At 41.6% G+C, this 14,289-nt stretch overlaps 1 protein-coding gene across 1 annotated transcript; it reads right to left on the minus strand.

The window, feature by feature from the left end:
* Positions 1-6: 6 nt before the first annotated feature.
* traf5 (Tnf receptor-associated factor 5) lies at positions 7-13,946 on the minus strand. Its single transcript, XM_071545709.1, has 11 exons — positions 13,864-13,946; positions 9,401-9,664; positions 8,324-8,447; positions 7,648-7,749; positions 5,594-5,758; positions 3,739-3,816; positions 2,520-2,594; positions 2,277-2,369; positions 1,933-2,073; positions 1,364-1,529; positions 7-1,067 (listed from the first exon to the last, which is right to left on the minus strand). The coding sequence occupies exons 2-11, from the start codon at positions 9,658-9,660 to the stop codon at positions 481-483; spliced, it is 1,791 nt and encodes a 596-aa protein (XP_071401810.1). The 5' UTR covers positions 9,661-9,664; positions 13,864-13,946; the 3' UTR covers positions 7-480.
* Between the last annotated feature and the right edge of the window lie 343 nt (positions 13,947-14,289).

Raw genomic sequence — 14,289 nt, forward strand, 5'->3', positions numbered from 1 at the left:
TTCACAAATATTTGTTATGGTTTGTTTCAGATTTCAGATGTGTGGGGTTTGCAACATGGCACAGCACAATGCAGAAAGCAATAAAGTCAGGAAAGTATCTGAAAGTCAATTTGGTACAATTTTCTGTGATTGACAAACTTTCAGGTGCTATGTAAATTGTCTATGTAAATGCAAACCCCACACATCTGATACTAGGCAGGTTAAAACGCTAAGAATTAGCTGCAACTACAATTTGACCCAAGTCTTGTCTGGACAATAGATGAGCTTCTTGAGGCTAAATGCCCATAATCTTCCTACTGTCCAGTAGTACAGTACAGTATCACAGTGGCTGCTACATACAGATATTAAAATATCTTGACACGTCCTGACCCGTCCTCCATATTAATCCACTAAAAGAGAAAGCTTCTATCTGCTCCTGTCAGGCAGAGCTCCATCCAACGATCCCAGAACTGATACTGAAGCAGAGGAAAGAAAAACCTCCTAGAGGTCCCCTAAACCTGCCATATCCACTTTAACTTTAACAAAGAGTGTGTCATCTTTGACATAGACAGCGTTTTGGGGGGTTTCTAGCTGGGAAAGGGGAATAAAGCAAGAGAATCCAGAGGCAACATTGCTAATGGACTCTGTGGCGGGCTGTTGGAAGCTGTTAGATTTTGGGTCGGGTCTGAAGCTGAAGGTCCGGTGGTTGGCAGCGCCGCTTTGGTCCAGAACAGACAGAGATACAGTCTGTCTGAAGGGCCAAGGCAGCAGGGGGTCGAAGTCTCCCGGCATCAGAACGATGTAAAGGGACAGGTGACTCTCTCTTCCCTCCCCATCCCCATTCAGGTAGACCTTGGCTGCCATTTTGTAGCCACAGCGCCCAGTGTGGAATGGCACGCTGCTCAGACAAGGCTGCTGACCTTTGGCCTCAGCTTCCTTCCTTTTCCAGAAGTCCTGGATTTTCCAGATCAGTTTGCCATCATAGGAGGTGGCCTCCAGTTCCTGTAGGTGCTCCTTGTTACGATTGAGTTGAGTGTTGTGAAGATCCAGGAGACCTGATTGACGTTTGAAATTCTCTTCCAACGCTCCTGGAAGAAAACCAAAGCAATGGCATTTGACTTTGGTTAAGTGACGCAGCACTTACTGGAAATGTTCTACTGGTCTTCTCTAAAGTTCTCACACATTACAAAAGGCACAAGCCAGCCAGCCAACAAGCCCAAATAATATGCTGCCTCACTGCACCCCATCAGTATCCACTAGCATTTACTGCTCATGTTGTCCAGCAGAAAGAGATACAGAGTAATTACATTACGTCATTTAGCAGACGCTTTTGTCCAAAGCTGTGTGTGGGTTTCAGCTGTGTGTTAAAAGCAGAGGAAATTACCCAGGTGGTCTCTGAGGGCTTCGGCTGCTGAAACTTGCTGGATCACAGCGTTCAGGGAGCTTCTCAGTTGGTCCAGGTCCTCCAGACCAGGTCCAAATCCCTGTGACACCTCCTGGACCTCAAGCTGGACCCTGGAGAGGAGGTCCTTCTGCCTGGTCAGAGACCTCTGATCATACAAACACACAAAAACACACAGACGGGTTCAAATGATAAGGAAAATGGTAGTCTACCACTCCAACCAATCTTTGGTGTATCTGTACAAATGTCACCAAGACAAATTCTTGTACATTTACTGTAATTTGTGAACAGAGTGATGCTGATTCTGATCTTGGAGACAAAAAAACTTTGTAGCTATGAGTATCATGCAAACATTTGATTGGTTTCATTTCTGCACATATGTGTAATTCTCATGACCAGAGATTGATCATGGATGACAGAGAAGTGAAGGGAAAGACAGAATGATCTTGGATGATCAAGAAATGAAGGGAAAGAGAATGATTGTGGATGATACAGTGAAAGCAAAGAAAAAATGGTGGGTGAAAGGCAGATAAATTAAAACCTGCATCAACCTGAGCTGTAGAAACAATTTGTTCATGCCTGCTGCTTTGTTGAACCAGTGGTCTGACCTCCCTCTCCAGACCACCGACCAGGAAACTCTCTTCCTGGATCTCCTGCTGCCTCAGCAGCACCTCCTCCTGGAGGGCCTCCATCTAACGGGAGAGAATGGGCCCTTTGTTCTGAAACAATATCCTCTTGGTTTCTTAGGTCATTGTAATAATAGTTGTTTTAGAAGTACTTAGCTGACTTGGAATCCATCAGCTTTACGTATGTTTTTATGCAGATGAGACTCCAATTCACATTCATGAAATGTGTTGGGAATCAGAAGAAAACAAGGTCAATTGATGTGAAATACCTGTTTTTCCAGCTTGGTATTGCTCCTCAGAACCAGAAGCATGTGCTGGTTGACAGTGGTGTCTTCATGGAGCTTTACTTTGGCTCTCTTATCCTGCTCAACACAATATGTTGTATATGTTCTTGTACATAATCATCATTCATCTTCAAACCAACACATTGGGATTTTCTAACAACTAATAATCCGTTATTATCTACAGTACAGAAAGTTCTACAAGCCAATCATAGATGCTGTTGAACTCACCTGTACAGAGCAGCCATACTTCTTATAAAAACAGTCTATCTGCACCTCAGGACACAAGTTGCTGTGGTCTGTCAGCTGGGAGAAAATGGAGATGTTATGTTCTGTGATGTTCACCCAAGGGGGAAATTCACCCTAAAGCAGAATTCACATCTTCTTCCTGTCATCTTGGATGGATTATTCAGCATCTGTGAACATGAACAAGTCTCCCTCAAAGCATGACAACCAGGACTGGGATCTGTCTTTTACTGCTGGACCCAGTACCAGTACCCAGGGTGGGACACCAGTGTTTCCCATGTAATGTTATTACCTTGGTGCCCCATCAAGATACTGTCTCCCCTGCCCAGGTTTCACGTTTACCTGTGAGGTCAACACGATGGTCAAACTTGGTTGTCTAGCCTTTTAGTTTTCACATACAGCTGAGCAGTATGGCTCCTCCCTTTGCCTTCCCACATGTGTTCTAATGGACACAAGATTAAGCTTGCTCCAGTCTGACTTGCAAGCTGCACCACAGCCAATGGTTTTGCAAGACACATGTAGAATATTTATCAGGGGTGGATGTAGTCAAACAATCTGGAACATGCTCAGTGTCTTCATTTAGCAAAGCATTGCACATCCGTGTGTAGCATTTCAGCACAGGAGTTTGTGGTAAGTTGTTTTAGATACTCATTACAGCTTCAATAAGCTAAACTCTAATGTACAGCAAATATCATTGATTAGGTTATTTGTTTCAGCTAAAGCAGTGGTAGTTTTGCCAGGATGTTATTTTGGTTACACTCAGTTACATCAGTTTTTTTCTCTGAGTACGAGTACCCAGGCCGGGCTACAGTGCCAGTACCCAAGGTTGGGACACTAGGACAGAGTCCAGGGCAATGTGGGCACAACTATGACAGAAATCCTGTTAGTGTAAAAGCTCATCTTTATTAGTAGTAGTATGAGTATTAGTTATTAGTCCACAGATTCAGCGTCCCATCAGAAGTCAGAAAGGGTCTCTTACTGATATTAGAGTCTTTGTTAGAGTCTTTTACTTTCTCTGCTTTCTGTTTTTGGGACTGTCCAGGATGATGTGAATAACACAGTAAACCTGTCTTTAATTTTCCCTTCAAAAACAAATATACTGCAGTATATACAGTATGTAACTCCTCCTGGTAACATATGACCCTGTGCTGTTACTGATCCCTTCATTTTGCTGATGGAATATGAACTAAATCGGATGACTCACCATGCATCTTCGAACCTTCTGGGAGCATCTGTTGGGGCATTCCACCTCCACCTCTGGACAGGAGCTCTGCTCATGATCCTACAGACAACAACATTACCACTCAGTGCCTTCAAAACAATACCAGCACTGAGCATTATAACACACAGAAATCTTAAAGATTTGTCAGCTGTGATCACTCAAGGCACTAGCTGATGAAAGGTGGTTACGAGAACTTTATATGTCTGCTAGAGAAATTCTCGTCAGAAAATGTTGGATAAAGAGACTTTGCGGAGCCAGAGGTCGGCATGTCTGGTTTGTTCATCTGTCCAGGTAGAAACAAGTTTCCTTTGCCAGTGTAGCTACACTAACAATAAAAATAAGAGAAAACTTTGACTTAAGACTTACTTCAGTTCTATCAGAAGTTTGCTGTCGACATCATGATGATGAAGCCTTTCAGCTTCTTAGCTTTAACACTCTGCTCAACAACAGGGATAACAGTGTGTTTACCAACAGGCTTTGGTAAAAGTAGACACAGGTGAGCACCAGTACCAGGTTCCACTGTAGCGCAATTGTATTGGTTTGAAGCATGAATGCATCTCCGCTCTTTTCTAACCAACTGTTCTGCTTGTTCTCCAGGGGCCGTAGCCACAAAGCTTCCTAGTACTAAGAGCTGGTCCTAGCGGTGAAATTCTAAGAAAACTCTGAGAGTGGTGACGTTTTCTAAGAATTTCCCCTTAAAAGTAAGACTAAATCCTAGTAAAGATAAAAGCTATTCAAAAAGCATCTTAGCCCTTAAGAGAGCTCCTAAGGTGGAAAACTGTTCAGAGTGGAGAGGAGGACTTTTAGGAGCTGAGGAGTTTCTTAAGGAGAGGAGGAAATGGCTGAAAGACGCAGAAAAGACGCATTCATGCTATTATTATTATGAAAGTTATCACAATGTTAAGATATTTAGCAACAGGCAAACAGTGCAGCGGTGATAATTTAGGCTTATGCAACCACATAGTAGAACAATCACACAAACAATCACAGCTCCTTCAGACTCATATTGTGAAGCAGCCTGTTTAATTCCCACTGGACGTGCGCACTACGTGTCGACAAAACAGCAGCTATGGATACAGAGAGTTTTCTCTGTATTATCTGGTAACTGATGGGACACACGTCCGCATCATCTGCAATATACTCATGTTCAAAAATCCTATTCATATAGTCTTGCCAATATAGTCTATAAATTATACTAATACTACTGAGTCTTGAGCCCTTTTCACCAAATCTTAACATCAAGTTAGTAAAGTATAATAACGTTACTGCATTCGCCCAAATAAAGGCATAATGCATCAACCTGTGAGGACCGTACAAGTATTAAAAAGTATGGTTCGTATGGTTTTCAAAGATTTTGAAGTTAATTTTGATTTTGAAGATAGTATAAGCAAACCACGCATTAATATCGAGTAAATTGTGTTTTATCTTGTGTGATTCCTTGTGTTCATTCTGGATGACAAAAAGAGGCGTCACACCTAGCAAAGAGCATCACACCTAGCAACGGGGTCGACCACACCTCCTCACTAAGATAAAAGTTCTTGTCCATTCCTTGCTCAGTCGCTCTGACAACTTTCCTAAATCACTCCTAAGCTAGAACTCCTTGCTAAGGAATTTTAGGCTAAGATAAGACTCTCTGAGAGGATTCTCAGAATGTTTGTGGATACGGCCCCAGGTCTCCATGAGCTTGAGACGGAGGTGTCGATCATGATGTCGATCTAAATTCTAACAGTTACCTCTCACTGACATTTGGGGCCGCCACTGTGCAAAGTTGCCTACTTCAGTTTAATAGTATGACTCATTAGACCCACCCTCTGCCACACTGGCTGGGTGACTTTACCTTGATGAGGCTCAGCTGGTAAGGTTGTCTGCAGTGTGGGCAGGGCTCGATGCGGTGGGGACAGGAGTCGGTCAGGTGTTCCTGCAGGTGTCTTCGCTGCAGCAACACCCTGCAGCCTGGGTTAGAGCACTGCAACCGCTCATACTGGCATGACCTCAGATGCTCCTGGAGATGAAACGATAAAAGATGGAAGGAGGAAACTTATTACTGATGTTGGGTAAAAAACATGTATCTCCCAGTGCATCTTTGAATATCAGCAGTGGGTTCTGAAAGGGTTTCATAAGACCAGCAGTCACCCATAGAAGGTCATGGAATCCTTCACAAGTAAAAACATGGAAATCAGTGATATTGGGAGTGTGGTCTGCTGACATGCTCAGTAACATCAGGTGATTTCTGCTTTATCCTTTCTGCTGTGTTCCACACCTGTTCTGTCTAAGGTAGAAATCTGGAGATGTCATTAATTTTGCCTGATAAGCATATTTAACCCTTTGTGGCACAGGTCTGATCTTCTCCTGCCTGTGTACACACAGATAAATCAGACTGCATTAGGGTTAGGGTTAGGGTTTTAAAATCATCGCCACAGGTCATGTACACACTGCAGCTAAATACAGTTGTCACTCCTCATTTCAGTGCTTAATAAGTTCACACACAGTTGCATCCACTCGTCAGTGGTCATGCTGCCCAGTAAATCAAAGTTTACTTAAAAAAAATCAGACATATTGCAATTCCGATCATCAATGTAAGTCTACCTGGCGGAAACAGTAACTACACCTAACTGTAGGCTAAATGTTATGCTGTTGCCATCGAAATGGAATTTTTATCACTGGCGGAGTGATATTCACTTGAGCACAGCTAGGTGTGCTGGTATGCTGATTTGAAGCAAGGTTAGAACGCTTACTCGACCAATCAGATTGCGCGGTCAGAACTACCTGCTGTATAATACTTGTTACGTTACATAACGGCATCATTGTTCATTTGAAAAACAAGGCAGAGCGGGAGAGAAAGTTATTGATGAGTATTTGGCCGGAGAAGGACATCCAAACTCTGAACAGCTGTTTGCCACAGACAGCATGTCGCTTAAAAAGTACCAAGTTCCTAAGAACAAAGGGCCTCATTCAGCAATATCTTCCTAAGTTTTTTCTTAAATTTGTTCTTGAGAAAGGTCCTAAGAAAAGTCTCCGTCAGATTCATGACATGTTCTTAAACCGCAGAATTGTTCTCACCTGTGTTCTTAATAATAATGAATCCCACTGTCAGGTGATCCTAATTAGCATATAGGTAAACGCCCCTGCCGACAAAAGTCTAAAGAGGGAGGAGCACCGGACTCCAAAACATAAAAAAAAAACTTCAATAGTTGTGAAGTGGAGGTGCTGCTGCAGGAAGTGAACACCAGACCAGCTGTTATCATCTTTAGTAGTGTCAGTAGTGGATATAAAATAACAGAAAAAAAAAATGCATGGGATCCCAATTAACATAATTGATATTAATTGAAGTGTTAGTGTTTGTTTATTTTAAAAGACCATAATACTTTGTAAAAAAAAATATTATAAATGATAAAAATATGATTGTAATTGAAATCCTATAATATTATACAACTGTAGAATTGAAGGAAAGGCAATAAGCACTTATTTTGCACAAACATGTCAGCACTCACATGTGTGTAAGTGTGCTCCTGAGCCTAAGAACAAATCCCAAATAAGAAAACATTGGTGAATGTCAGAATCTTCGTGAAAACTGCGTAAGTGGGTTTTAAGAAGAAATTTTGTTCTTAAGAACGGTTGGTGAATGAGGCCCAAAGAGAATACAACGCCGCTGTCGGTTTATCAAAACTTGGTGGATGATTTGACTCCTCCGGTTACCGGTGTTGTCAAAAAAAACTGAAAATACTCTCTAAACTGGATATTGGATTGAAGCATAAACGTTGACTGTGACTTAAATTGTCCGTTCATACACAGTGGAGTCACTCTGCTCTAATGTGGACCAGACATTCACTCTCATTCAGAAATACGGTCTCCACTCCCGAACCCTGTGGGTGTGGGCGTGGCCAGGTCTACCTGTAGACAGTGTAGTGTCACTACAGAGGCGCAGGCTGGAGAGTTGGTGCAGTACACTTCTAAACTGGATATTTCTCGCTTGCAGCAATTGTCCTGGAAAACCTGCAGGAAAAAAAATCAATATTCCTAATTAGTATCTTTTTAAACGTTTCACTAGTGAAGAATAAAAAGCACCATGTGACACTGATGTCTTCTCAAAGTAAATGTGAAGCGTCAGCAGTAAGTAATCTTGACGAGGTTCTGTCTCATCTGCGTTAAAGGACAGTTCCAGCATGACTGGATTTTTTGCTGTTTGAAATGGTGACTGGAACTTCTTTCAAAATGTAAAAGTTTCCAGCCTGATATTAGGCTCCTGACGCAGATTGTTGCTTCTCATTCATAGTGATGGATTTCCTTTACTGACTGACAGTTGTTTTTCTATGCTGGAATTGAATGGGAGTGAATGAGCCTGAGAGGTTTGGCAAAACTGATTTAAAAATATCTTTAATCACGGTGCATGTGGATAAAATCTGTCAGAATGAACATTAAAAGGATGGAAAACATAAAAATGAGCCAAAAAAATAAAAAATAAAAACTCCAATCACGCTCGAACGGTCCTTAAAGTCTGCAAAATCTCCCAGTGAAGCGTCTGAGGAGGAAGTGTGTGTGCTGTAGTTTGTGCGTCTCGGTTTCTGACCTCGGCCGCCGTGATGAGCGCTCCGTCGACGGGACAGACCGAGCCGGACCGGGACGGGGACGGGGACCTGGACCGGGACGGGGACCGGGACCGGGACGGGGACGGGGACCGGGACGCCTCCCCCCTGAGACAGAGAGCAGACACTGTACATCACTGTTCCATTTGAATTTCCTGTCAACTTTCACTACTTTAAAATGCATCATAATGTCCATAACACAGTGCTGTACTCCAACTCTGCATTTAGATTTGTTTTAAGGTGGACTTGGTAAGTATGGAGTGTGGTTTAAGGTGGACTAATTCAGTGCAAACATGTTTTTTAGGTGGAATGGCTAAGAGTTCAGTGTGTTTTATGGTGGACTGTGTCAGTGTGCGATGTGTTTTAAGGTGGACTTTGTCAGTGCAACTTGTGTTTTAAGGTGGACTGCATTAGTGTGAGTGTGTTTTAAGGTGGACTAGTTCAAGGTGAGTGTCTGTTAAGGTGGACTGGTTCAGCATGAGCGTGTTTTAAGGTGGACTGGTTCAGCATGAGCGTGTTTTAAGGTGGACTGGCTCAGTGTGAGTGTGAGTGTGTTTTAAGCTGGACTTGTTTTAAGGTGGACTGTGTTTTAAGGTGGACTGCATTAGTGTGAGTGTGTTTTAAGGTGGACTGGCTCAGTCTGTGTTTTAAGGTGGACTGCATTAGTGTGAGTGTGTTTTAAGGTGGACTGGCTCAGTGTGAGTGTGTTTTAAGGTGGACTGGCTCAGTGTGAGTGTGTTTTAAGGTGGACTTTGTTTTAAGGTGGACTGCATTAGTGTGAGTGTGTTTTAAGGTGGACTGGCTCAGTGTGAGTGTGTTTTAATGTGGACTGTGTTTTAAGGTGGACTGCATCAGTGTGAGTGTGTTTTAATGTGGACTGCATTAGTGTGAGTGTGTTTTAAGGTGGACTGGCTCAGTGAGTGTGTTTTAAGGTGGACTGTGTCTTAAGGTGGACTGGCTCAGTGCGAGTGTGTTTTAAGGTGGACTGTGTCTTAAGGTGGACTGGCTCAGTGTGAGTGTGTTTTAAGGTGGACTGTGTCTTAAGGTGGACTGGCTCCTACAGCAGGCCCTGCAGACAGTGGAGGCAGTAGATGTGTCCGCAGGAGTTCTGCTGGGGGTTGAGCACGACTCCTCCGCAGATCGGACACACAAACTCCTCCTTCAGCTTCAGCACGAACTTCAAGGAGTGCTGGATGGAGACCAGCTCCGACTCCCAGGAGCTCGTGGGGCCCAACCTCCACCTGGACTCCTCAGACCTGCTGGACTCCTCAGATCTGCTGGACTCCTCAGACCCTCCCACCTTCATATCTGCTGTGGCCATGAGCCTGGAGGAGGTGAGAGCAAACACATCGTACAGTAAATTTTGAGCTTTTTCAAAATCTTTTTATTGAGATTTTCAACAAAAGTTCCCAGGGTTGGGCAGGCATATTCCACACTGTTATAAAATATACACCAATGTAGTATCATATAAAAATAAAAACAGTGACAATAGTGACAGTAATAAAGTGAGACGTGTTGAGTTTTTCAACTTTGCAAAAAGCAAAGTTTGTCAACTGGCTCTACTGAGGTGGTTCTCTCTAGAGCTTAAAGGGATAGTTTGGTATTTTGAACCCTGGGCCCACATGACATGTTTTCCATCATGATCCCTATTAGTAGAAACCAGAACTTGGCTAGCCGCCTGCTCCGCCCGTCCGGTCACACCGGGGCGGCCCCTCCCACTCTACTGCAATAGAAACCTTGGGGCATACGCCACAGTTGTTTTGCAAAACACAACGCTCACAGCATAATCATACCCGTGTCAGCATGTTATCTTGTAACACCAGTAACACTGACACCGGTGTGATTATACTGTGAGCGTTGTGTTTTGCAAAACAACGTTTATCACAGTTTTCACAGACTGTGGCGTATGCCTCTAGGTTTCTATTGCAGTAGAGTGGGAGGGGCCGCCCCGGTGTGATCGGACGGGCGGAGCAGGCAGCTAGCCAAATTCTGGTTTCTACTAATAGGGATCATGATGGAAAACATGTTATTTGGGCCCAGGGTTCAAAATACCAAACTATTCTTTTAACCTCGGTGAGCCCAGATCTGATTTTTATCTTCATAATAAAAAGCAAAGATCAAGCAGAAATCGCCAGAAATTTATTTGAAGCCAAATCTACAAAATAAAACCCATCAGGCAGCATCAGGACTAAAGTTCTTCTCAGCTGATAGTTTGTTGACCTGCGACTAATACTTGATCACATGATAATAATATCTAGTCAGTCATCAGTCAGCAGGTTTGGTAGTTTTGGTGGTGAATGGTATCGATGCAGATTAGCGCAGGGTTTATTGGACTGACGCTCCTCAAAATAAAACAGAAATACATCTTGTGGACTGTATAAATTCTCCTGTGTGTGTGTGTGTGTGTGTGTGTGTGTGTGTGTGTGTGTGTGTCTAGCACGTGCACCGGCATTGACATTTCAAACAGACGAGCACGCGGGGTTAGAATCTGACTTCCTTTAGTTTTTACTTTCATTATTACATCTTTTTTTTTAACTTAAGCTTTGACTGGCTGGTTCATTGGGGGGTTTTAGTTAAGCGTTTAGGATTTTTTATAATAATAATTTGAAGTGTAATAATAATAATAGGCTACATTAATACGTTGTGCTACATAAAAAAAGATAATTAAATAGAGTAGCTATCATTGGTAGCCAATGATAGCTCAATATGGAAAAGGCATTGCTTTTTATACCCATGAAGTGGATACTGTCTGTTATCTTTGGACCTGCCACTGTTTTCATCCTGTGTGTATCAGGAATTAATGGACACCCTGCAGCCAATCAGAATCGAGTATTCACCCAGACCATGGTATAATAGTGTTTATGTCCTTTGTATGCTTGTATTTATGTGGACATAAATAAATCTTTCATCTGTGTGTTGACAAAAAGTGTCAGAAATAGAAATTAAAAGTGAAGTAGGCCGATGTGAAAAACGAACTGAACTAAAATAATAATCCAGGGCAGAAAACGACCAGAAATAACAAGTGGAAGTAGATAAATGTTGCTAACGAGCTTGTCAGCTGTTTTTCTGTTCAGTGCCGGCTGCAGGTCACACACTTTACAACCTACTTGATTTGAAGTGTGTTGGTACATTCACTCTCTTGTGTTTTGGGCCTTGGCTTTTATAGTTGTCAAGTTGTGGCAAAGGTCGGCAACCACCTTGGGTGTATAAGCTTATTTTTCATGAATTTAAAATAATAAATGAACTTATTGACAAACACCACTCCTCTTGTTACAATAAATTACAATTACAATAAATAATTCACTCTTGAGTCCTGGCCTCAGCTCAGTCAGGCTATGGCGGATTTTTCTTGTTCTTCTTTTCTTCTAGTGAAACATTGCCAGGCCCTGGTTAGGGCTGAACAATTATTTAATTTTATCGAAATCACAATATGGCCTACTGCAGTTTTCAAACCGCAGGAGGCGCAATATTTGTTAAAGGTGAAATGTGTCAAAATATCATTTTAAAGTAAATATTGTGGTGCTGCAGAGATGTCCTGGCCTACACATCATATTCTACAGACTGAAGAAAACATCTTTGTTTGGTACAGATCCCCGCAAAAATCACACCATAATCATTTTAATACGTTTTTCAATGAGAATGAGAATAATGATGTAAAAATTATCATTCCCTCTAATATCGCAAATCGTATCGCAATTGCAATATCAGTCAAAATAATCGCAATTAGATATTTTTTTTTAAATCGTTCAGCCCTAGCCCTGACCACTGCTGGAGGCTTTATGGTATAACAGTGATGTATAGAAGAGGAGTGGTGAAGAGAGAGAGAAGAGAGAGAGAGAGAGAGGGTTGGGTCGTGTCTCTCTTTGCCTCGGGCCTCGAATCACCAAGTCTGCCCCGGGTAATGATATTGGATGTAATAAGAGTAGTGTTGGGTATTGAAGGCGTTTTGTTGTAGTGATGGAAAAGCTCTGAATGTTAATGATGTGAATGTCAGGCACACACACACACACACACACACACACACACACACACACACACACACACACACACACACACACACACACACACACACACGACCTGACCTGCTGTGAGGTTTACATTCATCACAGTTCGTTACACTCTGCCATCAGTTTTACATTTTGAAGTTGATTCATCTGTGAGATTTGATCTGATTTCCAGTATTTATCTGTCCGGTTAATGTTTAGTTTAAAGTTTACTAAAAAAACCTCTTCTTCTCTTCTCTGAGTCTGACACTGTGTTCATGTCTAATTACAGTAATTACATGTCTAATTACAAATTACACGGGTAACACTTTACAATAAGGGTAAATTAATTAAGGGTTAGTTAAGGCTTAATAAGCATTAACTAACCCTTAATTAACAGTTAACTAATGTGTCTGGTAATCATTTACTAATGGTGTTCATGTTAACTAAGGTATTAATTTATACATTATTTAATAGTCATCTTTATAAACTATTAAATAACGTATAAATTAATACCTTAGTTAACATGAACACCATTAGTAAATTACACATTAGTTAACTGTTAATTAAGGGTTAGTTAATGTTTATTAAGCATTAACTAACCCTTACCTTAGTGACCCTGATTGTAAAGTGTTACCATGACACGTTCCACTCAGCAGACTGACAGTCAGGTTGAGTAAAGTCAGCTGTCAGTATGAAACCACACATTCAGCAGTTAGAGGATATTTATTTTATTTGGACCTGACAGTTAAAACACTATCATGCTTTGAACTGAATTGTCTTTCCTGATGTATTTGATCTGTTTATTGAATTATCTTTTTTTATGTAGCACAACGTATTAATGTAGCCTATTATTATTATTATTATTATTATTATTACAATTCGAATTATTATTATAAAAAATCCTAAACACTTAACTAAAACCCCACAACGAACCAGCCAGTCAAAGCTAAATAAAAAAAATAAAAAATGTAATAATTAAAGTAAAGGACTAAAGTCAGATTCTAACCCCGCGCGCTCGTCCGTTTGAAATGTCAATGCCGGTGCACGTGCTAGAGACACACACACGCAGACACACACCTACACACACACACACACACACACACACACCGCCTATATACCAAGACCGTTAGAAGCTGCACAGTCCGGTATGAAGCCTGCCAATAATGAATTATTCATTATCATTATTATCATTATTATTAAAATAAGTGAAAGTATTGTGATGAAAGTGAAATATTGAAGAGTTAAAGCGGCTGATCTGGTTCCTGTCGGACGGGGAATCCCCTCTGCTGCTTCTGTCACCAACCTGAACAACTGGACCGGTCAGGTTTCCTGCCTTTAACATCAAATCAATAATAATAATAAAAAAAAACATTTGACACTTTTGACAGTTTGATTCAGTTTCACGCGCCTGGTGGAAAAATCCGCATCTGCTGCCGCGCGCCGCTTTACTTTCGGTTTCCACACTAACAGATGAATATATGAGTTGAGCTGAGACAAACGGTGAGCAGGTTTAATGGATTTACTTAATCTCTTCTTACCGTTTCCAGACTGAAATCCTCCCGGTTCCCCTCTGACAGCAGATCAGTCTGTCACACGGACAGTATTGATGGTATCGGTTGATCCGGTATCGATCATCTGTAGTCGCGCGCAGCAGCAGAGGAAACTCCCTCCAGGAAGTGATGAACATTCAACCTGCTGCTGCTGCTCACGCCAAGCAAATAACAGTCAAATAAAATCAAATAAAAAGGAGGCTAAACTAATTAAATCTATTATTCATTGATATTCATTACTACTGTCACTATGAAACCAAATCCCTTAATTTTAATCCTTGAAATGTCCTTAATTTCTCATGACATAAACATTAATTATCCATTAAAAATAACAGCTTTAATAAAGTAAGGTTAGTATCATGGGTTTTTAAGGGATTTATTCATAGGTTGGTTTGTGGAGATACTAGAAATTAA

This window comes from Centroberyx affinis, unplaced genomic scaffold (genome assembly GCF_046629955.1).
Source record: "Centroberyx affinis isolate AG114_WGS23_722 - 3 ecotype Tasmania unplaced genomic scaffold, CSIRO-AGI_Caff_v1 ptg005020l_1, whole genome shotgun sequence".
NCBI lineage: Eukaryota > Metazoa > Chordata > Actinopteri > Beryciformes > Berycidae > Centroberyx > Centroberyx affinis.

Excerpts from the sequence above, each read along its gene's own strand:
- traf5 (XM_071545709.1), bottom strand. The coding sequence starts at position 9,660 with ATGGCCACAGCAGATATGAAGGTGGGAGGGTCTGAGGAGTCCAGCAGA. Across the intron at positions 7,750-8,323 it reads CGCTCATCACGGCGGCCGAG|GTTTTCCAGGACAATTGCTG; the intron begins GTCAGAAACCGA and ends TTTTTCCTGCAG. Across the intron at positions 3,817-5,593 it reads ACCAGCTGAGCCTCATCAAG|GATCATGAGCAGAGCTCCTG; the intron begins GTAAAGTCACCC and ends TGTTGTCTGTAG.